Below are 25,458 nucleotides of genomic sequence, written 5' to 3'. Positions count from 1 at the left end.
TGGCAAATTTTGAAGCAACATCTGGGAACATCCTCTCTGACACTGAAACCACTGAGTGCCACACGATGGGAAAGTCGAGTGGAGGCGATAAAGCCTATCAAACACCAAATTGGGAAGATAGATGATGCCATAGTTGCCATTATGGAGGATAATGGTATGACAGGAACTGTTCATGGGAGAACAGTGGCAGAGGGAAATGGAATCACCAGAAACATACATAACTTCAAATTTCTGTGTGGCTTAGTGTTGTGGCATGACATACTGTTTGACATAAATGTTGTAAGCAAGAGACTTTGACCTTGATATATCTGGAGCAATGGAACACCTGGTCAAAGCAAAGTCATACCTACAGTCTTACCAGTCAGATGAGAGATTTCAAAACATTCTGAAGAGTGCACAGAAGTTGGCAGACGAACTTCATACTGAACCTATTTTCCCATCCATTCAAGAATACAAGAGTCACTGAAGAAGAAGACATTTTGATTACGAGGCACGGGATAATCCCATAAGAGACCCCAAACAACAATTCAAAGTTGAATTCTTTAACCAGGTGCTAGATTGTGCAATACAGTCAGTTGAAGAACATTTCATGCAGTTCAAGGAGCACAGCAGTATATTTGGGATGTTGTATGATATTCCAAAACTCCTCACTATACCCAAAGAAGACCTACACCAGCAATGCAGGGCACTAGAGACAGTGTTGACACATGATGACATGTGTGATATTGATGCGAGTGATTTAGGTGATGAACTGAAAGCCCTTTCAAGATATATTTCAGCAGGATCAACTCCAAAGGCTGTTCTGGAATATATGTGCACAAATAAGATGACCACCCTCTTTCCAAATGCTTTTGTTGCTCTGCGCATACTTCTAACACTTCCTGTAACAGTGGAGAATGCAGCTTCTCCAAAAAACACATCTATGCTCCACAATGACACAGGAGAGACTGGTCGGCCTTGCAACCATCTCAATAGAGCGTAAGCTGGCCCAGACTGTGGACCTTCAGCAGGAAGCAGTTTAAGTCTTTGCAACCAAGAAGGCACGGAAAGCACCACTTTGATTATTCAAACTGATAAAAATGCCAGTGTTTACTATGCAGACAAGAAAAGTTACATTTGCTGTTCAGGCATTTGAAAGTTAAGTGTTACTTAAAATTTTTGAACAAGGCATTTTAAGTTGTTAATTCTCCTTTATTGGAGTAGGTAGCAGAGCAGTACCATGAGAGGAGTAGAACAGGAAGAAGGCAGAATTGAGACCTTTCAAAGTTTTGGCCCAAGCGAAGAGGCATGGGGCGTCTTTTGAGCTCCCTGCCTCAGGTGCTAAAATGTTGTGGGCCGGCCCTGGGCTCAGAGCTCCCTGGCTCCGCCCACTCTGGTGTCCAGAGGAACTCGTCTCTCTCCAGGGTGGCGTGGAACCACACCGCCTCATTACACTTGCCCATTGTCATATATTTAGATTGTAAGCTCTTTGGTGCAAGGACCACATTTTTGTTATGTGTGCAGTGCCTATCGTAATGTACCTCCAATCTCTGACTCAGGGCTGGGGGGGCTATCACAGTATATAAATATTTAATAATAATTAATAAAGGACTCATTGTTGCACTACTATTTTCTTACTTAATTTAAGTCCAAGATCATAACTGAGTAGCTCTAGTTCTCAGGTACTTCTTCTCTGCTAATGCTTGCAATGTGCAGCTTGTATGATACCTGCTGTCTGAGGGTACTATGCAAAAATATCCGCTTTTCATGAGTAAGCCAGTGCCTAGAGTTACCAGACATAATAGGCAAGAAACATGCCTGATCTTTTTCTGAACACACCCATAATATCTATTTTTCTTATCACTAAGTGTAGTGCCTTCCTTTCTACATGTGTGTGTGTGAGAGAGAGTCTGTGTATTTGCATAACTCCTGCATTTATTTATCAAATTGTTCATCTTCATAAGATTTTTCACTTTTGCAGTGTATGAAAAATGTGTTGGCAGTGGATTTTTTTAGATTTCCTTCGGAAGATACTTGGTCCAGTTTTTTCATTACAGCAGTAGTAAAGAAAAAACCCTAAAATGTTATTGTTAGAAAATGTACAAGTTAAAAAGAGCTGGCTGTGTTTATGCTTGATTAGTTGCTGAAGTGCTGGAAGAAATGTTGCCAAGTGTGGCATGACATCATCTTTCCCCTACATGCAGAAAGAGCCCAAAGAAATATCATTTGTCATAAGACTTACTCTCTGTAATCTGAAATGCCAGGTTAGTGCCAAGAGCAAAAGGGTATAAAAAATCAGCCTAAAGAAAATAGTGGTGAACAATTCAAATTAAATCAGCTTTTTATGGAAGTTAAGAATAAATAACTAGGATTTGCTTAATTATTACAGTTCAGTGAGAAGAAACTAGACTTAGATTGAGCAGGTTTTGCATATTTAACATTTCTTTTATGTTAGCTCCTTATCTATGCAGAAAGTTACGATTATTTATAAAATCTGACACTGGAATAATATCAAATCTCAGTTACTGCCTTTCTTTTGCATTTAGGTCCAAATCCTGGTCTCTGTGCCAAGCCTGAGTAAAAGAGCTTGGCACAGGGGGGTTCCATGGTGGTTAGCAAAGGGACAGAAACCTCCTCCTCCTCCTCCCTAACCCTAAGGCAGCACAGTCGCTGTATGGGCACTAAAACAGCTTTAGGGCTGTAGTAGCATCTGTGGTTGCTGCACAACCTCTCGGCAGTGTGTTTTGCTGGAGACTTCATGTAGCCATAGATCTATGGGCCAGAGCCTGGCCCCCGGACTCCCTTCAGTAGCAACAGGAATGAAGCCACTGTGCAGCAGATCTCCACGGTGTGCAAAGGATGTGGAGGCCATGTTAAGGCTCCCCACATCCTGCTCACCACTAGGCAAATGAACCATAATGGCTCTGCTGCTTATTGGGCCTCTACAGCTATGGAGAAAGGGCAGATTTCACTCGTTATCTCACATAGCAAAATACAGAGAGAGGCAACTACAAATGTATGATTTTGAATGTGTTTCTTTTTAAATAACAGGCTGATTTGCCAAACAGGAGCTTTAATGCGACCTTATTTTTAGTAGCTATGCAAAGTGACTTTTAGATGATGGACAAGTATAGTTGTGCTGTGAATCAGAGTTGAGTATATGCATTCAAAGTAAAAACCAGATAATCTCCTCTCAAGTGTCTTTCCCTCCACCATAGCATCTTCAAAGTCTCAACCTGAGGATTTGCGCTGGGTAATGGACAGCCTGATTAATCCAGCCTATTTCCACTCACTTGCTGATGTGAATTGCTCCCCTTATGAGAAAACTGCATGTTTTCTTGTGGATAAAATGAAGTAGATTCAGAACAGGCAATATCTGGAAAGAACGAAAGCTACATTATCTCTACTTGCTTTGGTCAGTCTTATTCACTGAAGTTCTGGATGTTTCAGGAGAATTTAATACCATGACCTGGGCTTTGGATCCCTTTTCCTTCATGGTCAGTTAAGGCCATTGGGAAATACTGAGTTCATTGCTGATGGAGATTGCCGATGCCTTCACTGGGGATGGTGGGATGCTAATAGTTGAAAAGAAACATGTTCAGCCTCTGTTCAAAGAGCCATCCCCAGACACTGACAGTCTATCCATTATTGATTGACCAGTATCTGATATTCCAGTTTGGGTTAAGATTATGGAAACAATTGTGGTGAGAGAACTCTCACAATATCTTGATGCTTCTGACTTAATTTAGCCTTGCCAGTGGGGTTCTGTCCTGGGTACACACACAATGGCATTCTTGCTCCTGTGCCCCGAGAATGCTCTCAAGGGTTACTACCAAGGTTCTGTGCTGTCACCCCTTTTATTCAATGTGTATCTGAGGCCTTTAGGAGAGTTCATGAAGAGAGATGCGCTGAGGATATCCATCTTTATCGCTACATCTTTTCCAGCCCAGTGCGTGTGATTAAGCGTCTTTCTTGGTGGCTAGGCAAGATTGGGCCCTGGATGAAAATGAGTTTGGTTGCCGTTCAATCTAGCTGAGCCTCAGGGGATTATGGTTGAAGGAAGTAACCAGAGGGTCTGTCCCCGTCTGACTGAGGATAAGCATTAATCATTTATTATCAAAGTTCACAATGTGGGAGTTCTGGTTAGGTTCCATACTACTATTAGACATTGATTATCAGTCACCTGGTCAGATTTTTCCAGCTCTGTCTGTCCAGGAATTTGCAGACTCTGCTCCTGAATGTGGACCTTGTTACCATGCCTGTGTCACCTGTAGTCTGGAGGATAGTGTCCTTTAAATATGTTCAGAAGCTGAAGCAAGTGCAAAATGTGGCAGCCCGCTTGTTAAGTGCATAATCACCAGACATGACACCAACACTTCAGGATCTGCACCTATTGGTTTCTGGGCGGAACTTAAGGTATTGGTTTTGACTTCTAAAGCCCTAAATGGCTTTGGATCTGCCTACCTTATAGACTATCTCTCCCCCCTAGGTGATATTGCTTCTGTTGTGATTAGTGGAGGCACCCAATCTAGAGTTCCCTTCTTTTGTATGAGAGGAAGCTGCTCTTCCAACCCTAATCTTCTATGATTCTATGATCTATAACAGGACATTCTCCATGGTCCTGATGCAAAATCCATTGTAGTCTACTGGAAGATACTTGACTTCAATGGACTCTTGATCAGACTCCGTGAAGGGTCTGTGATTTGCAATTCACTCCCCATACTTTGGTGTGAAGTAGCCTGGATTTGCTGATCTTCAGTTCATGCTGCAAGTCCATTTTTAACAGGCATTTGGGGGGGGGAGATTTGGGGCTGGACGCAGCATGTGGAGATTTAGGTTTTGTAAAAATGTCTTACTGATTAACTGTTTTTGTTTTGTTAAGAACATAAGAATGGCCAATGGTCCATCTTGCCCAGTAACTGTCTTCATACAGTGGCCAGTGCCAGATGTTTCAGAGGGAATGAACAGAACAGGGCAGTTATCGAGTGAGTCATCTCCTGTAATCCTTCCCATCTTTTGGCAGTCAGAGTTTTAGGTACACCCAGAGCATGGAATGCATTCCAGACCATCTTGGCTAATAGCCTACCTATCATCCAGGAACTTGTCTAATTCCTTTTTGAACCCAAATATACTTCTGACCTTCGCAACATACCCTAGCAACAGATTCTGTCAAGTTGACTGTGCAGTGTATGAAGAAGTACTTCCTTTTGTTTGTTTTAAACTTGCTGCCTATTAATCTCATTGGTTGACTCCTGGTTATTGTGTTATGTGAAGGAGTAAATAACCCTTCCTTATTTACTTTCTCCACACCATTCATGATTTTATAGACCTCTATCATATCCCCACTTAGATGTCTCTTTTCTAAGCAAAACAATCCCAGCCTTTTAATCTCTCCTCAGATGGAAGTTGTTCCATACCCCTAGTCATTTTTGCTGCCCTTCTCTTTACTTTTTTCAAATCGAATATATCTTTTGTGAGAAGGGGTGACCAGAACTGCATGCAGTATTCAAGGTGTACGTAAACCATGGATTTATATAGTTGAATTATGATATTTTCTGATTCTTATATATCCCTTTCCTCATGGTTCCCAGCATTCTGTTAGCTTTTTGACTGCTGCTGCACATTGAGCAGATGTTTTCAGAGAACTATCCACATTGACTCCAAGATCTTTCTTGAGTAGTAACAACTAATTTAGACCGCATCATTTTTATAGTTGGGATTATGTTTTCCAATGTTCAATACTTTGCACTTATCAACTTTGAATTTAATCTGCCATTTTGTTGCCGAGTCACCCAGGGCAACAACCCAGTTTTGTGAGATTCCTTTCTAACTCATCACAGTCAGTTTTGAGCTTACCAATTTTGAGTAATTTTGTATTGTCGGCCAACTTTGCCACCTCGCTGTTTACCTCTTTATCCAGCTTATTTATAAATATGTTGAACAGCACTGGTCCCAGGACAAATTTTGGGGAACCCTGAAATTTACCTCTCTGCACTGTGTAAACTGACTGTTTATTCCTGCCCTTTGTTTCCTATCTTTTAACCTGTTACTGATCCATGAAAGGACTTCCCTCTTATCCCTCGACTACTTACTTGTTGTTGTTGTTCTATGGTTAGGGTTTACATTTTCAATGATGGTGGGGCAGTTCAGAACCCCGGGATATATCTCTTTTATGATATTGATATTGAAATTGAAATAAATCATAAAACAAAGATGTACCAGTGTCAGTATTGTAGCTCTAAAAGAAATAACATGCATTAAAGGGTGCAGCATATTTAAAAAAAAGTTCTACTTCTCTAAGTAATACTTGTGGTTTCTTTCTCCTAAAAAGAACATCAAAATACTATAATTAGTCATTAAAATGATGTCATATTACTCATAAAAGCCTCATTTAGGGCTAAATGCTGCTCCCATTGAAGTAACTGGAAGTTGAGGATGTTCAACACGTCGCAGAAGGACTGAGACTTTAGTACTCTTTTACAGGCAACTGGAAAGATACGATTGAGCTTTTGAAAGGAAAAAGCCTTAACATCCTTATTCCCAGGACGAGATGATTATGGCACAGTCCAGATGGAATTTAAACAAAAGTAACCACCACTCTGAATATAGCTTCCCTTTATTCATTTAGGTGTGTCTGCTCAGCTGACCAGCACTCATCTCCGTCGGAACACGTCTGTGGGCACCCCTTTTTGGATGGCTCCAGAGGTTAGATTACATTTGAAAATATACATTTTTTCCAGATTGCTTTTGTCTGTCTCTCTGCTTCTCTGTCTCTTCCCTTTTATTTTAGTAGTTTTAGCAAACTGAATGGAAATGTCAATTGTAAAAACTTTTTACCCTGTAGTCTTAAAATGCTTGTATTTCCTTTAAGCTGTTTTACTTTTAAGCAATGTTAATTCAAATGTATTTAATTGAGTACTGTGTGGTTAGAGCAAGAGGAGCTGCATAGATCACTTGTTGAAATTCTTTGGAGGAGAAAGAATGTTTTGAAATCAGTTTCTTTCTAGGGGTAGAAAGAGCCCACGGTTATATTGTGACTTCAATCCTCTCATTTTAAATGACAGTCCAGCAAGACTATTTTTAAAGTCAGCGACTGAGAACAGTGTGATCCTGTTTGAGTATTGTAGATTTCACAGCAGAATGGAACTAAACAGGAGGTTACTTTCTTGATTTTATGTATTTTATTTGTGTATCTCACTGCTCAGGAGGCTTTTAATACAGCATGTTCTTCATGAGTAGACAACAACAACAAAAGATTTGTGTGAATAAGTAAAAATGTATTATATATATTTGAAGCTTAGTCGTAACTTTGATTGCTTTTTATATCTAGAGTAAGTATACAAATAGATATTATAAACTCCAATAGGACAAATTAAATTTGTTAAATAAGCATATGCAGCAATATATTGTTTGCAAGAAAATAAAAATGTTTTATAATATATGCAATTGTACTGTTTATAGGGGAAAAAACTGTACTTTGTTCAGCCCAGTAGCTAATTAGCTGAAATTTCCCGACTCATCTGTCATTGTGAATTAGCTGAAATGAATTCAAAAATAGAGTTTTTAATTAAAAGTGGCATTTCTGAATGTGCCGCTAATGGTGGCCATCTTGTTGAGAAATTCTCTCTCTGAAACTGGCAGAATGGGTGCCCAGTGGGACAGACTGCAAACCAAATTTCTTCTTTGATGCTGGTTTCATAGCAGAGGAAGAACTGTACAGTGCCATTATCCCCCCCACCCTCCCAACCCCAGGAATAACTCACACAAGGGAGCGGAAACTTCACAAGTTTGACCTTACTGAATTTCCTCCAAGTTCTTCTCTCTGGTGTAGGACATGGTTTGCTTCCCCTCTACAGAAGAAGACTGGGGTTCCACCCCCTTATCCCTCAGATCACCTGACATCTGCATGGATTTTGGCATTTTCAGGAGGCAAGAGTCATCCATACAGACACCCCTTGCCACAGCTCTGCCATTTTAAGCATGCTTCCTGCAGCAAATATGGCTTCCAGGGATTCTCCTTATTGCAGCTGCGTAAGACCCTCCTTAAAAAGAGGTTCCAGAGTGCAGAGGGAAAACAGTGTACTTTAATAAACCTTTGGCTTCCACCACTTTCCCTCATGAGCTTCAGGCAGGAGAATCTGAAGGAGCCCAATTGGCTTCTGCTCTGTTTCCTCCAACTCTACAGAGCAGGATTCTGTGGAGAGGCTTCCATGGGGTCGGGTGAAGGAGATGAATGCTGCAAAGGGCAGAATTCTGCTCTTCTGCAGGTTCAGGCTCTGTGTGCAGATGCAGAGGGAAGCACGGGGCACTACAAGTTTATTAATATTAAACAAGATGTTATAGTGTTTATGCAGTGAAGTTCTTCTGTTGATAAACCAATATGCCCAAGACAGGAGTAGTGGGGGCTGTATTGTTACAAAATTCTGGGGTAGTCTTTAAGTTCTATTGAATGTGGGCAACTTATTTTATATTCTTTTGTCAAATGTATTGTATATGCATCCATAGGTGTTACGAAAATCACTTTTTAAAAAAAAAATCCAATAAATAAATGCAAGAAAGAGGGAAGCTGCTTTAGACCCTCTCTCACTAGACTGCCATCTCACCAGAGACTGAAAGTATGTCTTTTTTCTGCAGTACTGAAATTGGAGGAAGTAAAGCCTGGACTAAGACATAGATGAGATAAGCCCATTCTTAGAAGCTCTGCTCCAGGTGTCACTTCAGCTATCTTTTTCCTTTTTTAAAAAAAAAAAGGAAATTTCTGGCCCTCACAGTTATGAAGAAAACCAATCCACTATCTGCCTGAGTCTGCAGACTGTTTGAAACAAGAGTTCTGAGAGGTCTGACTTGCCACTGTCTTCTCAGTGGGATGTTAACTCCAAGATCCATTGCTTTGGGCAGCTCTGCCAACATCACCTGAGCAGAGGACTCTGTGCACAACAGAGAGAGAATAGTACAGTGGACCCAGTTCACCCACCAACCCACCCAAGCAGGTATCCCAGCAACCAAAGTATAGGTTCTGAGGGAATCTTGCTGCCCTTGGCTCTGTGAGGGGAAGAGGGGACCCTGGCTGTCCTCTCTGCTGCTCCAGAGGGGAATCCTGCAAAGAGGGTAGCAGAAAGGGCCGCATACTACTGCACCTATGTCTCTAGTGGGGAGGAGGTCCCTGTCACTGCCGTTCCACGTGGGGATGGTGGAGCCAGAAGGCAGAGCCACATTGGACTACATGTTATGTGCTAGTACACTCCTTTAGTACTCAGGCAACAATGTGGTGTGGTGTATACGTAGGTAGGTAGGAGCTCCCCCCTCCCCAACACTCCTATAGCAGAATTGAGAAGCAGTGGTAGGATGTAATCACCAGTTTGCTCTCTCTGATTTCAGCACTGCTTTTCTGCAATATGATAGGCACCAGCAGGAGACTTGAATATGCTAAATGTAATTTAAATGCTTACTTTTTGATAGATTTCTAGTTTATCGCAGTGAGTTTCTCACCATATGGCTGTTCAAATTGCTGTGCTTTTCAGTGTAGATACTTATGAACATTTTCATAAATGAACAATATGAACCTAAAAACTGTATTCCTCTCACAGGTCATTGCATGTGAGCAGCAGCTGGACAGCTCCTATGATGCCAGATGCGATGCATGGTCACTGGGTATCACTGCCATAGAGCTAGGAGATGGAGATCCACCTCTTGCTGACTTGCATCCTATGAGAGCACTTTTCAAAATACCAAGGTAATGTCTTCATACCCTTATTTCTCACAGTGTTAGTCTAATCCCCACCACTTTCTTGTACTCCCTCCTACCAAACTTGGGCACCTTTATATCTAACAACTGAATATTAAGAACTAATTCTGCCCAGGGAGCAGTGCAGAAGCACGCAGTCCCACAATCAGCCCTGCACTCTGACTCGAGCATATACAAGTCTCCAGAAGTGCAGGGCTGATTCTGGGCACTGCATCTACCTTGGACAGAATTCAGCATGCATTTCATCTGCAGGGATAGTTCTGCTGCCCTATGCTGAAGGGGTGCAGAATTCAGTCAAGTCCTGTGTGTGCTGCTACAAACAGTGATCTGAGCTTGGAATGTCGAGTCTGATTCCTACAAACAGGTCAGGACAACATGTAGTTAACTTCTCTAATCAAATGTCTTGCGAGGTTCCATCATACCCCCTGCAGTGGAATAATGTTCCCCTGGTCACAAACGTACATTTTCCCACCCTCCCCCAAGTGCACCTACTGCCTGTTTCAACTCTGCTGTCCACACATGCTGCATGCAGCCAGCGCTCCTTCTGAAAGGGCTTTCTTTGAGCTTTAAGACTGAAGAACCCACAATGCTTTGTCCTCACACTGTATTCTGAGGAACTTCCATCTCAAAGAACCAAAGATACTGGGCAACCTCCCTCCTCCTCCTCTTGAGGGACTGTAAAATCCAAGCCCACTTCAAATTCTATTTTTGTTATATTGACATGGAGCAACACATTGAGATGGGAGCCTAAGGAAAAGAGGGTGGTACATCCTCTTAGTTTCGTGCTAGCTGGCACTTGTTTCTTTGACATCGCCATTAAAGATGCACAGATTTAGAATTTCGCGGCTGAGAGAAGAGAGCCATTGTTAGAGTTAGCAAAGTTTATCAGATTTGCCCTTTGATTTGTGAAGCCTACAAGTTCCTCCTACCAAAAGACAGGCAGCATTGCCTAGTGGATGTAGCACTGTTTTGAAAAACAGCCTCATTTTTAAGTGATTTCTTTTTGCATTACTGGGTATGTCAAGTGGAAAATGTCCACTTTATTTCAAAGGAAAAAGACAAATTCAAAATATTTTGAGCCAAATTCAAACCTACAGTAAGCAGATGTAATTCATGGAAGGCAAAGCATTGGTACCCATTTATACCAGGTCTGAATGTAATTCTTTTGCTGTCATTTGGTGCCTTAGTGAATCACAAATAGATAATAAGAGTGTTCATTAATTTTGATACTTTGTTAATGGGCTGGTTAATGCAATGAGGTTGTGACCCTTTTTGTGAAATTTAAGATAGAATTCCTTAAAGAACTCCTGATTTTAAAAGAAAAAATCAATTGCTTCATGCTTTGAAAGAAAGAAAAGTCCTTTCATGATATACAAATAGTGAATAATAGGTCATTAGGTTCATTTGCTTTTATCGATATGCTTGAAAAATGACAGCAATTCTTGGTTATATTTGGTAGATTTTCTTGATGCTTTGTTAGTTATGTAAAATAGGAAGTTAATGAAGTATTATATTGTCTACACAATGCTCCTTTAACCAGTGGAAATCAATATTTTTTTCAATAGCCCTCCTAAAACTCATTACTCAGCCTGCCTTCTTCTGTTGTTTTTGTCAAGTGTGTACATATTAACTTATCGTAATACTGACCTTCACAGAAATCCACCTCCAACATTACGCCAGCCGGAGCTGTGGTCATCACAGTTCAATGACTTTATTAACAAGTGAGTAAGAATTGAGACCATTAATTGAGACCCTTTCGACCAAATAAGATGTGTACATAAGATGTTTGCATAAATGTAGTTGAAATATTACATCTTTGTATTCTGGTGTGGAAATCTGTCACTACAAATATATTTCTCCCTTGTTCCCCTGCATTATTTATTATAGTAAACTTGCTTTGTATAAATTCCTCTTTTTATTTGTAAATATATAAGCAATATGGTTTTATATTAAGCTTCCTGCAAACTCAGGCTTCAGGTGACAATTCCAATATCAGTCTGACTACTGTTTCTAAAATACGTTATTAGCACGAATCAGGGTGAATTTGGAATCAATGTCAAGTATCAGAGGGGTAGCCGTGTTAGTCTGGATCTGTAAAAACCAACAAAGAGTCCTGTGGCACCTTATAGACTAAGAGACGTATTGGAGCATAAGCTTTCGTGGGTGAATACCCACTTTGTCAGACGCATATGGTGGAAATTTCTAGAGGCAGGTATAAATATGAAGGCAAGATTCAGTCTGGAGATAACGAGGTCAGTTCAAGAGGATGAGGCCCTCTTCTAGCAGTTGAGGTGTGAACACCAAGGGAGGAGAAACTGCTTTTGTAGTTGGCTAGCCATTCACAGTTTTTGTTTAATCCTGAGCTGATGGTGTCAAATTTGCAAATGAACTGAAGTTCAGCAGTTTCTCTTCAGAGTCTGGTCCTGAAGTTTTTTTGCTGCAGGATGGCTATCTTTAAATCTGCTATTGTGTGTCCAGGGAGGTTGAAGTGTTCTCCTACAGGTTTTTGTATATTAAAGTCAGATATTAGGAATGGCAATATACAAAAACCTGTAGGAAAATTTTTAAATCTCAAAAATTTTCACAGGATGAGAAAACCATTTCCTGGCCAGCTCTGATGGAGCAGGATCCGAACTTATGTAACTATCTAGCAAGGAATGCCTATCCTGGGCTTATATCGCTTCTTAATTAGCCAGATCACTATGCCATATTAACACACTTTTTATTAAGCAAATTTCTGTAAAAAAAAACAACAACAACAAATAATTAAAAAATAAAAGGATTATGAAGAGCATATTGGCACAGTTCAGATGATGTCAACAGAGCTTCACCAGTTTTCACCAGCTGAGGATCTACCCCATAAATGTAAACCTTTCTTATGACTTTGTAGTTGATGTGTACAAACTAATGATTTGTAAATTTCTTTTAAGCTTCCTCTCCTCCCACCCTCTCTCCAATACAGGTGCAAATTGACATGCTGGTTTGGGGTATATCCTGAAGTAACTGGACTCAGACCACTAACTTATTTCACATAGGCCACCAGAGAGTGATGCAGTAATAAATTATCATCTACAAAAGGCCTGGGGTGAAATCCTGGCCCCACAGAAATCAATGGGAGACTTGAAGGCAATAGGGTCAGGATTTTGAACCAGTGATTTAGGTGTGAAAGGTCCTGTGACCCTTATCTATAATAATTGTTTTAAATACGGTTTCAAGATTTCAGGGTTTGTCCCATAAATGGACAGTTGCCTACAATTTTAAAGTAAAATATTTCTCAAAGTTCTAGTGACCCTGAAAAGGAATCCATTAAGGGCTAAACCCTTTGACCTATGACAGTCTCCCACTGGGGCGTGGCCGTGTGGCTCTGTTGAGCTGGGAGTAGCCCCTCCCGCTCTGTGGCCCTTCTTTGCAGGGACAGTAGCTGGTGGCTCTGCATAGCAGCAGACCCATTGACGCCATTCCCATTTCTCTTCCAGCTGGCCCTAACTCCTAGCCTTGCTACATAAGGATGTGCAGGGAGCATATCTAGAATGGGACTGTGAAGCTTCACAAATGGTTCCCACCTCTCCCTAGGGGAACCACACTGGTTCTGTTGCATCTGAAGTCACTTTTGAAAGCTTTGTAAAGAGAGTGGTGAACAGTACAGTATATTCTTTCCCTTAGAATCTGCTATTTAGAACATAAATTCTATTTATAATGTATAGGGAATCCAATTTTCAAGAATAGGCACCTAAAAATTACATCTTTAACCTGTATTTGGGCATTTAAGTCAGCACTAGCGATGGGCCCAAGCTCACAGTTGAGATCTAAACGTTCCTCAAAATCACATGCTTTTTTTTTTTTTTAACCCAGAGGTAACCAACATATACATTCTCAGTTTACATACCTAGTGTCAAGTTGAGTGTCCTATTGAGAAGCCTCAATGAAATTAGAACTAACGGCTTTCTGTTTTTCCAGCAGTTTCTTTAAGCTGCCTGATATTTCTGATTTAAAATACAGCGATTTAACATCTTTTGATCCCAAATTCTATCATAACTTCTGTATGTTTGTTTATGGCTGGTGTGATTAAGATGTGCATACTTTAATGAGACAGTCCTGTAGGTATGTGACTTAGGCATGAATGAATTCAAAATTACACTTTACTGCTTAACAACGTACAGCTCTGTGTACGATCACCTGCTTTTTCTGCCAATGCAGGTGCTTGACTAAAGATTACGAGAAGCGCCCGACAATATTCGATCTTTTGCAGCATAACTTCATTAAGCAAATTGAGGGCAAGGAGAAAGCATTACAGAAGCAGCTTATGGAATTTATTGATGTTCATCAACAAATGGGAGTCATTGAAAAGGCAAGGTACCTGAATTATTTCCTTTTCTTCATGGAATAAAAGAATAATTTGGAGGCCGTTGAAACTTTTACCATTTAAAATCAGTTAACACTGAAGGTTCAATTCTGCAACATTCAGGGAATGTCTGCACTGCAGTTGGGGAGAGGGGGTCAGTTACAGCACAGATAGTCATATTTGAGGTAGCTTTAATCTAGCTAGCTTGTGTACTGATAGCAGTGAAGCTTTAGCGTGGGCTAGCTGCCTGAGTAATTATGCAGGGTCCCAGGCAGGCTTGTGCAGTCTGCACTAAAGCCCATGCTGCCATAGTTTCTCTGCTATTGGCACCCAAGCTAGTTAGAGTAAAGCTAGCTTGGGTATGTCTACATGTGCTGCAACACCCTCTCCCCTATTGCAATGTAGACATACCCTCTTTCACACTGGCACTTACACTGTAATTAATACGGTTACTTGTGGAGTCAGGTTCTACTCAACATGAGTAAGGATGGCAGAATCAGGCCTTTAACTTGCAAATAAAGAAAATATGTTATTGCTAAAAAGACTTTTTTCTGTCTTACTGAGCAGGGAGGGTATTTTCTTTCTTCTAATGGCATTTAGTAATATAAATTCTGCACCATCGAACACCAAGATCTTACTGCTTTTATATAAAATTCTGAAGATGGTTTGGCTTAGTGTTGCAATTTTTTTAAGCAACAACTTCACCAAAGTAATGTACCGGATGTGAAATGCACTATGTGATTCGTATTGATGTATTTTTCTTGCTTTTCTCCTGTGCTTCAAGGTAAGGGATAATAGATTTTTTTTTAATGGAACATGAAATCTAAAAGACTTTTTTGACATTATCAATTCACAGTGTCACATTTTCCCCATATGAGCTGCACAGAGAAATCTTATTAAAATCTGCCACGTTTCTTCCTATTTATATTTACACAAACTTAATACAGATTGCAGTCTTCAGTTCAGATCTTGGGAAATTTTTTGCTTTGCCATTTACCTTTCGAAGATGATGATGATAAATATATTTCTAAAGCATTTGCAATCTTTTAAGTGTTCTTAGACTAATGCTGTCTAAAAACGATCCGGAAATGTGTGTGGATGATTAGTTGTTTCTCTCTTCTGGCTTTTCAGTAAAAAAACAAAAACAAAAAAAATTGCAGTTGGTCCACATTTCAATTATATGCCGGATTGATACAATCTGAATGCCACAGATCTGCCATCTATTCTGATAACCAGGAAAGATTTGGAATTGAAATAAATTAACTTGTGTCAGTACTTACCGTTAAAATTGAAGGAAAATGGCCCAACTGAGAGAGCTAATTTTAAAGAATGTATTCATTTACAAAATCCAGTGTAAAATAAGTAATGATGGCACAGACACACACACACTGTTCATTGAATGAAAATCTATTACCTTGATCTTGCAATCTGATCCATGTGGTGGACCTCGCACTCATGTGGAATTCCACTGATACCATTTAGATCCTCAGGTCAAAAGTTAGTAGACGTGATAATAAACGCTGACCTACATTAACTTTATTTACAGTTTTGGAATTCTAATTTCTTCTAGTGACATACTTGAATTTATGAGTATCTTTTGATACAGTTCCAATTATTGGAAAGTAATCACTACTTTTATTGCTTGTACAGCGATAATAGCAGATGTTAAAACAAGGGATTTTCAATAAATTTAATAGAAGGCAAATCTTATGATATGTGTACTCCTACAGGAAGGCAATCCTCCAGCAAATGTTAAATATGAAAGGACAAAATGGTAAACCAGAGCTGAAGTAATAATAAATACAGTAAGTGCTGAATTAGACTCATGCTTGTAGACATACGTCTTGTTCATGCACTGTACTTGCACCAATGCAATTGTGTTAATGGAGCAGGAGAGTATTTAGTTAGCTGATATTGGAACGACTAATCTGTTTGATTGTATTGTGTTGGGCTTATATAGGTGTATTCTGAATGCAGACTTGGCACGCTTCTATTTTTAGCAATATTAACTATATTGTGTAGCATCTAATATATGTATTTTGATGGGTGCAAGCATCATAGGATATATTAGAGATAGAGGGCTCAGTTCAAAGCCCACTGCAGTCTCTAGGAGTCTTTCCATTGATTTTGTTAAGCTATGGATCTGATCTGTAGCATATTGCGGTATACAGGTTTTATCAGGATAAAATGGGGTTGTCCCCATTACTTGCAAGCTGTGAAGCCATGAGTATGTTTTTCAGATTATCCCAATGAAGTGCCAATTACACCTTTATATCACACCTCCCCATCATGGAAAGCTCAAGTTTCTAGCCCTTTGATGCTGCAAGATACCTTGCATTAAAGCCATGACATTTTTATATTTAGAAAATCTGTCACTGATCTGTGACTGAATTTGGCCCATCTTGGATCTCAGGCTGGGGCCATTTGAATGTAAAATTCTACATTTGGTGAGTGAATGAGGAAACATTTCTCTAGCAGATTGATATTTTAAAATGGCAGCTTGTTTGAAGCTGCTTGACAGTCAAGGGTTTGAAGTGTTAGTGTGAGTTATAGGGAGACTGATTAGAAGGCAGAGGGCAGGTTAGGCAGTCAAAGTTGCATGCTAACAGTCTTCATCACATGACTGTTATTTATCATTTGGCTCTACAATTTATGAATTTATCAAGGGGGTGCACACGAATACCTGCATACACATACACACATTTTCATGTAAATTTCCTCATTGCAGTCACAAAAATGGGAACATCTTAAAGAAGGCGTTTGATGTTTGTCAGTCACCCCTTTAGTATAATGCCATCCTTTTCACTTGCAGCCCATCTAAATCTCAAAAGAGGTGAAAAATGTCAAATTAGTAAATTAACTATGTAAGCTATAGTACTAAAAGCAAAGAGAGGTTTTCTTATTTTAGACTTTTTTCCCTTATTTTAAATGGACAATAATACACATTTGGGGCCCAGTCCTGCAAAGGAGCTCCATGCAGGTGCACCCTGCACCCACACAGAGTCCAGTCAAAAGTCACTGGGGTTCCATATGGGTGGACTAGCTTGGAGGATCAAGGCCTTGGTCTTCAGCAGGTTCAAAGGCATTTTCTTTGTCCTGAGCATGACCTGTGAGATACAGTAAACATTATTAAAATTCTTTGCTGGTGCTGCATGCTCCAATACAATACCAGGAAGCAAGACAGTGTGTTGTGATGTGGATTATTTTGATTTGCTGCAACAGATCGAGATATAATCATAAGGAATTTTACAATGATTTTAATGAATAAGCTCACATTTTAAATTGTATAGCTACATTCCTGCAGTCACATTATAGGAGTAAAAAATGAAACACTGTAAGGTGTACACAATGGCTATTCTGAAAGAATACTTCTGAAAGGCTAAATGAGAAAGATATGTTTTTCACAGAAAATGTGTGTTTTAAGGGCTTGTAGCTATACTGTGAAGCAGAAGGTGCTGCCTTTGAAATGGCCTTCTAACTGCAGCTCTTATGTCTGACTGTCATGCTTGTAATGCTTTTATCTTTGGTTGTTCAGCTGTCTTAATCTTGACTGCTTTCACATTTACTGTTGTAATATCTGCAGAAATGTGCAACAATTAGTACCCCAAGCAATTCTTGGAAATCGTGACTCACTTCAGAGTTAGTTATATACATAGTGTCCAATGAGTGGTTCCCTTCACACCCAGAACTTGCAGTGAAGCTAATGTCATCATTTATTCTTTGACTAGATCCTTTCTTGATCTTCACAATGACTTCCCTGGGCATTTTGGATGTGCAAGGAAAACAGGCTTGGGCCCATCATTGTTGCTCATATTTTTTCTGTCAAAATCAAAATTCACACTGAATACAAAAGGATTGCACTGAAATCTAACGATAAGCTGTTAAAGGGCTGCCCTTCATACCATTTAGAAGCTTCAGCTAGTACAGAATGTGGCTGCCCATTTATTCAGCAATGGCAGCTACAGAGAGTACATTATAGCTGTCATGGCAGTTGGGATCAGCTGTGGTACAACTGCTAACAACCCCTAGATTTGACCTTTGGCAACCTAGAGTGTGGAGGGTCCTCAACTCTGGCATTCACTTCCCTTGTTGGCTGAACAAATCCCATGTTTGTTGAGCTTCTGGGAATGGGAGGGAGGATGACCAAGCAGGTCAGGAACTAGCCTGGCATTTGAGAGATCCAGGCTCAATTCCTTGCTATGCTACAGACTATCTGTGTTTCCTTCGGAAGTCACTTAGCCTCTCTGAGCCTCAGTTCCCTATGGGGAAAATGGTACTTCTCTACCCAGGACCATCCCTAGGGTACAGCAAATTGGGGAGACTACCCCAGGCCCTGCGCTTTGGGGGGGCCCTGCAGTGAGGGGAGAGGAGCAAGGGTGCAGCATGCTTTGGGGCAGGGAAGAGGCGGGGTGGGAAGAAGTCGGGTGGGGGTGGGGCCTTTGTGGAAGGGGTGGAGTTGGGGCAGGACCTGGGCAGAGCCAGGGGGAGCACACACACACACCCCCAGCAGATAGGCGCTGAGTTTCTAATGTCCTGGGCACCACACTGCACCCCCCAGGGATGGTCCTGTCTCTACCGCACTGAAGTGTTGTCAGGATAACTGCACTAAAGATTGCACTGAGATAATGTGGTAATGGGAGCCTTTGATAGAAAGTATACCTGTATACTCAATCCTTTCCCAAAGGTGGAGTGAACAGGTGCTGAAGAGGTTGGATTTAGTTGACATTGGATAGCGCATTTATTTCCTTGCTCTATATTTGTTCATGTCCCAAGAAACTTTCTGCTGGGCGTGTTTTATGAAATAAATAAAAGGAACTGCTCTGGTAAGCGTTATTAACAACACAGTATTATGGCTCCTAGCAACTGCAGCAATATGGTATCTCCTCTGTCCTCTTTGAAGTATAGGAAAATACCAAAGTTTATTACAGGTCACTTGGATAGCGGGTATGGAGTTTTGTAATGGATAGGTGGGTTTTCAGCACTCTCTTCCTGTATAATATTGGCCTTCAATATGAAGACAGTCATGCTGCTGTTGTAGGAATCTGTATGTCCAAACCGCACATGGCCAGATTCTCAACCCTTTGTGCTACTCAGGATGGCTTTACAGTTTCACTGTGCTACCAAACTGGTTACTTCAGGGTTCTTGCAGGTTGTGACTGACCTTTGTGTGGATTTCAGGACAGCTCAAAGAGTCTCTCAACCTCCCCACCCCCGCTGCATGGCCTTCATTAGGTTCCCTCCATGCACTCCTAGAACACACATTTCTCCATAGGAGGCAGGATTGTGGTCCCTGCCTCCTTGCACCCCTGCCTGTGGAACAGACCCAGGGCACTGCGAGAGAGAATAGTGCATGCCTGGAAGACAAGTAGAAGCAGGATGTTTATTAAAGTACAAAGATGTTTCTCCTGCATGTCAAGGAGCTCTGGGAGGAATCTACTCCAACCACTCCTCACCAGTAGCATCACCAGTATACCCACCACTCCTTCCACTTGGGTTCACCTCACTCCTTGCACCACAAGCTCCTGGAGCTTTCCACCACCACTCCTAATGTGGGGCTGTGCATACAAAGCATGACCAAGTCCTGAGAACAATAAAGAGAAGAACCCACTGTGCCATTTGTAGTGCTGTGTTGCAGAGCAGGACTGGAAATTAAGAGGAATGTGCATTAATATTGCATATATGGTTGTCTTTTTCCATTTGCATTATGTGGCCCGCTGTGTTAAGTCAGAAAAATAGAAGCCCCAGTGGTTTCAATGTTTATGCTTCCTGTTAGTACATTTTGCTTTTAGTTATAATTTGTTAGTTGCTCAGAGGCCTACAAGTGTTAATACCTTTGGAAAAATGTATTTTTACTATTTTAATGTCTTCTTCATACCTTATGTTAATGCCAGGCTTTTTTTAGTCTTTTAAAATTCTTTGCTTGGGTTTGAGTTTTCCACACTAACTAAGGTATTTTATTTTGTTTATGTTTCACTACCTCACAAATGGTGGAGAAGTTCAATAGGGCATAAAGAATAGCCCTATTTTTACACTATTTTATCACTTAAATACATTCAGACAGGTTTTTTTTTAAAAAAAAAAAAAGCCTCCAGTGGCCTCATTTTATTTTCAGTCAATCTTGTAGACAGGGTGGGGGAATGAAGAGCAACAATGCAGCCTTGACTCCTTTTCTTCTCCATACCCGGTTGATGTTTCTGGCCTTTAGTTTCTTCAGTTGCTTGTTGAACATGGCTATGGGATTTAATGCCTACAACAAAGAATTCAGAACTGAACATTGTGAACCAAAATAACTAGGTTCCTGTGTCCATGTGCATGATGATAACAAAAATTCAGTGCTGATGTGGCTGGGAGGCGGTTGGAATTTGAGGAAGTGAAACTGTATAACTGCCCTTGAGGGATGTCTGTGCCCTTTGGCAGCAAAGCAGGAAAATATTTTGTGTTCTGCAAATCTGTCTATCTGGTATACATCGGAAAGGAATAGTATAATGTGGCTTAACAAGCTATACAATTCTCAGGATGTCAGCCAAACAGGATCACATGGGAATCTCTGGATTTCCCTCTTCCTTTTTTATATAAATTAACCACCATTACAGTGGCAAGGATAAAGACCAATTTTCCAAAAGGAAAGTCAGATAAAAATGACTTGAGGGGGAAGGACATAAAATTCTCTGTGAGTGGGGGGGATTTTTCTCTCTCCTACAGCCATTCATCTGCTAACCTCCTAGGGTGAATGAAATACGGTGCTGGAAACAAATCCAGGGGCACATCACGCTTTCCAGTATTCAGTAAAATTTTTTTTAAAACCCCAGCAACGTGCAGTGAGTAATAGTTACACCAGAAATGGAAAACGTGAATTGACATAAGGTTTTGCTTTGGGTGATCCTTGGGCAATGGAAAAAAATAGAACTTTATGTAGTTTAATAAAATACTGTCAGTTGCTCCATATTTTCTTCATGTGTGCATTTGCAGTCTTCATCAAAACCACAGTGATGTCAGATATGTATTCTAAAGAACAAAATGACCTTCATGTAGTTGCACAAAGTATGCGGCTTCAAATATACCGATTTAATAGGGCAAATTATGTTTTGCTGAAAATAAAGCACTTTCTGTATTTGAATCTGTAAAGAATGTTGGAGGTATATAAACACAAGTGTAGTATATTACAGGGTATTTACATGAAACCTTTTTTATTTTATTATTATTATTGTGGTTATTACTATTATTAATTACAGATTTTGCCCCTGGATGCAATAACATCGTGTAGATAGTCAAGAAAACAAAGTCAAGCATCAGCAGACATTGGAATGATGAGCATTATAATTAAGTTTTAATATTTTCACATCATATTCAATATAACATGACACACAAAACCAAAACTGTCTTCACAATATTATAATAGCAGGGCATGTATTACTAGGGCAATTATTACTACACAAGAGTCTCCAAGCAGAAGGGGAATGTAGTGCAGAAAATATCCGTTCTATGAGAAGTGTAGTTACATCTTCAGATCGATCATCTGGGTGCTGCATGCCGATATTCTTACATGTTTTTAGCTTCAGAGTGTTTTAAATGCAGCTAAAAAATCATGGGCCATTTTATATCTGTGATGTGGTGAAACCTTCAGGACAGTTACAAAGGACTCAGGAAACTAATGGCTTTCCCATGCGGCTGATTGACAGTTTGATGATAGCCTACAGGGTTCTGAATATCAGTAGGAAAAACAGATTGGACTTTTATTATACCCCAGCCTCCAAAGGAGTGGCATAAATCTTGGGCTCCCCAGGATGCTCGTGTTTCCTGGAGTTACCCCCTAGAGCACTGACTCCAACGCAGGGCTGTGCTTTTACTGGTGCAGTCTGGCTCGAAGCATGGAGTACTCTGTATGTTCCAGTTAAGTATACGGTGATTTTCACTGCTGGCTCAGTTTGTGTCCATTATCTCAGAATTAATAGACTTAATTTCACAAGTCACTAAACTAGCTGGTGAAGAAACAGGCAGAATTTCTCAGCTGTGGAGGGCATTCACCTCCCTCCCTTGTGCTGGAGAGCGTGCAAATGCTGTAGTTGTGGCTGGCTCCTGCACAAGGTGGAAAAGCTGCTTGCCTCTCCACTAGCCCTTGTGCCAGCACCAGGGCTGCTCGCGCGCTCGCCCTCAGAAAATAGTCATTATGCTCAATTGAACTTCAGTGTAATGCTAAATGAAATGTACACACGCATGCAGAGTGAGTTTGTGACTTGAATGCTGAATAGCCTGGAGAGACTGTATAAAGTGCCATCTCCAGGGATTTACAAGCAGCTGTGTACAAGCACCAATGCACTCTGCTAGACACTACGCTAGACCGGTTCCTGGATATAACAGTTCCTTCTGCCTTAGGCATGTTAAGAGTTTGGGTTGAAGCCTGTGCATGTTAGGAGTTCAGGTTGCCCAAATGCTTCTAACTAAGCTGTGTGAAAAGATTTGTCAGAACCTGAGCCCAGATCTATGAAGTTGCACAGACCCAGCATAGTACAATTTGCTTACCTCCATCCCAGGATCTCCTCCAAGCTTCCCCCAGGTATTGGGACTCCCCTTTAACATTATCATTGCTAAGTGGGTGCCTGACTTCCCACACCTCTGTCATGTGGCCAGGTAACCCCCTATACTTCACTGCACCGGCTGGCCACGCCCCACTCTTCCATCTTTGGGTGAGCTGCCTGGTAGGTTCCTGTCTCCTGGTGTGCACCTCAGCATCAGAGTGAATGAAAGGGCCTCCTCTCGCTTCTCTGGAATGGAGATGATTACCGATGCGAGCTCACAGAGGACAGTCTCCATTTTATCTCTGCTTCGCAACTAAAGCACCCCAGAATCAATTTTTGTTCTACCTTTCTCCGAGGTGTATGAAAAAGTGCGATGAGATCTGATCCAGTTCATGGACCTTTGCTGCTGCTGCCCTCTTAGTCATTTAAACTCCATTCCATCCGTAATCCTCTGCTGTTACGCTCCTGAATTCGCATTCATTGATCTTCCGTGCTCTCCTTTGGCACGTATACCCAATCTGAATCCTGATCCTTGCATCCTCTGTTGACTCCCTCATTAATGTGTTGATGGGTCCCATTCCAGTTTCCTCAATTTGCCATTTCTTCCATGTATGAGATCCATTCATTTGTGGCTTTTCTTCATTATTTCTGCAGTGGTGTGTAGATTTCCATTTGTTTGTTCAATTTAAAAATAAAAAATAACCTCTTAGGATTACTAAATTAACAGTTTAGTCATGCTCATAAGAAAGGGAAGTTTTGAAATATTCTGTCCTTTGTACAATCTTTTCCCATATAGTCCAGAAAAATCTGTTTAGACTGTACACATTTTAGGAAAAGGACTGTGTCTAGTACTTCCGTGTTTATACAGCACCTCACTCAATGTGGGCTCTCTCCCAATCAGTCCCTCTGGGCACTACCATAAACTGAACATTAAATAATTACAAGTCACCATTTTTTTAAAAAATATATTTCCTTCTGGAGTCTCTCTGTGTTCATTCTTCCCATACTATTCAATCATATAATCCCAGATTTGTACCATCCATAATACTGATTTGAGTAATTTTTCTTTTTTCCAGGCTGCTGCCAGGACACAGCTACTATAGGTATTATAAATTTATTACCTTTTCTATACAGCATGGCTCCAGTCCTGCCACTGATGATTCACAAATGGACTATTATGCTTATGTTGAGCTCTATGAAGCTCCACACAGGTCCAGCAGTTTTTCCACATGCTATCAATTGCAGGATCAAACTCTTTATTTTTAAATAGTGAACCTTGGGGGTACTGAGGTAAAAAGTTATATTCTCTCCTGCTATTTTGGTCATTCATCTGTTTGAATTCAATCCATCAGAATGTTTGAACATCTTTAGGGAGTTGCTCTCAACGTGTCTACAGCTTGAAGACGCAAAGAACGTTTTCTCACATCAGAAAAGCGTACGTCTCTTCTTTTGTAGATTTGAGCGAATTCATACTAAGAAAGGGGACTACAGTAAGTCTCTACCCTCAGACCAGGAGGACGTGGATGATTTAGCAACCTTAGAGGTACTGGATGAGGTAAGATATTTAATTTATTTAAGTCTTCTTGGAAACTGGTGTTCAGATAAGAGCCAAAAAATACTGCTGTATTTGTAGATTAACCTACCTTATTTTTTAGATAAGCCTACATTCTCACACTTTAATTACATAGTAGTCCATGGTATTTGACAGACTTCTGCTAGATTGTTGAACGAGAGATGAGATTAGTTGTGTCTGGAGCTGTGACCTCTTAATGCCAAAACATCCTCATGGGCAAGATTGTGACCTGGTGTCAATTGGCATAGCACCACTGACTTCAATGGAGCTGTCATAAACAGATAGTTAAGGGTTAATGCCTCTTTTACCTGTAAAGGGTTAAGAAGTTCACCTAGCCTAGCTGACACCTGACCAGAGGAACCAATGGGAGGACAAGATGGTTCAAAGGGAAGGAGGGAAGTTCCCTGTGTCTGTTGAGTTTCACTTTGGACCAGGGTGGGAAAGCTCCAGAATTCAGCCTCTTATTAAGTAGTGAGTATTAGTGAAGGAAATAAATAGGTTTATGTTATTTCTTTGTAACCTGTCTTGTGCAATTAGAGGAATAGTCAAATTGGGTATTTGTATTTTTTTTTTTTTTTTTTTTTTGTGTAACTAAGTTTTTGCCCAGGGGAACATCCTCTGTGTTTGGAATCTGTTGTCTGTGAGAGTAGCTGGTATGCTAATCTCTCCCAGAGGGTTTTCTTTTTCTTTTCTTTTCTTTAATTAAAAGCCTTTTTCTTAATACCTGATTGATTTTTTCCTTGTTTTTTAGATGCAAGGGGGTTGGATCTGGATCCACCAGGAGTTGGTGGGAGAAAGGAGGGGGGATGGTTAATTTATCCTTGTTTTAAGATCCAAGGGGTTTTGGATCAGTGTTCACCAGGGAATTGGTGAAGAGTCTCTCAAGGCTACCCAGAGAAGGGAATTAAAGTGCTTGGGAGTGGTGGCAGCTAGACCAGATCTAAGCTGTTAATTGAGCTTAGAGCTTCTCATGCAGATCCTCCACATCTGTACCCTAAAGTTCAGAGTGGGGAAGGAACCTTGACAGGAGCCAGGCCAGTTTACTCCGGCCAAGGATCTGGTCCATGATGATGATTTAACTTTAAGATGGGGCAACTTTAGATACAACATATCCATTTCCATCTTATTCTGGAGTTGTCCCAGCTTAATATATTAACTAGGGTTACCATACGTCCGGATTTTCCCGGACATGTCCGGCTTTTTGGGACTCAAATCCCCGTCCGGGGGGAAATCCCGAAAAGCCGAACATGTCTGGGAAAATCCGGCGCCGCTGGGCCGGGGGCTGGCCCGGGGCCGGCGGTGC

At 40.8% G+C, this 25,458-nt stretch overlaps 1 protein-coding gene across 1 annotated transcript in view; it reads left to right on the top strand.

Moving 5' to 3' along the window:
* The window catches only part of MYO3A (myosin IIIA), a 215,349-nt gene that overhangs the window by 97,744 nt on the left and 92,147 nt on the right, over positions 1-25,458 (top strand). Inside the window, exons 6-11 of the mRNA XM_034760222.1 lie at positions 6,608-6,684; positions 9,567-9,712; positions 11,380-11,445; positions 13,922-14,077; positions 23,659-23,685; positions 24,038-24,137. Coding sequence (XP_034616113.1) covers positions 6,608-6,684; positions 9,567-9,712; positions 11,380-11,445; positions 13,922-14,077; positions 23,659-23,685; positions 24,038-24,137 — 572 coding nt within the window. The remainder of the gene's footprint in view (positions 1-6,607; positions 6,685-9,566; positions 9,713-11,379; positions 11,446-13,921; positions 14,078-23,658; positions 23,686-24,037; positions 24,138-25,458) is intronic.

This window comes from Trachemys scripta, chromosome 2, assembly GCF_013100865.1.
Source record: "Trachemys scripta elegans isolate TJP31775 chromosome 2, CAS_Tse_1.0, whole genome shotgun sequence".
Taxonomy (NCBI): Eukaryota; Metazoa; Chordata; order Testudines; family Emydidae; genus Trachemys; species Trachemys scripta.
This window is presented reverse-complemented; position numbering and strand designations above follow the sequence as displayed.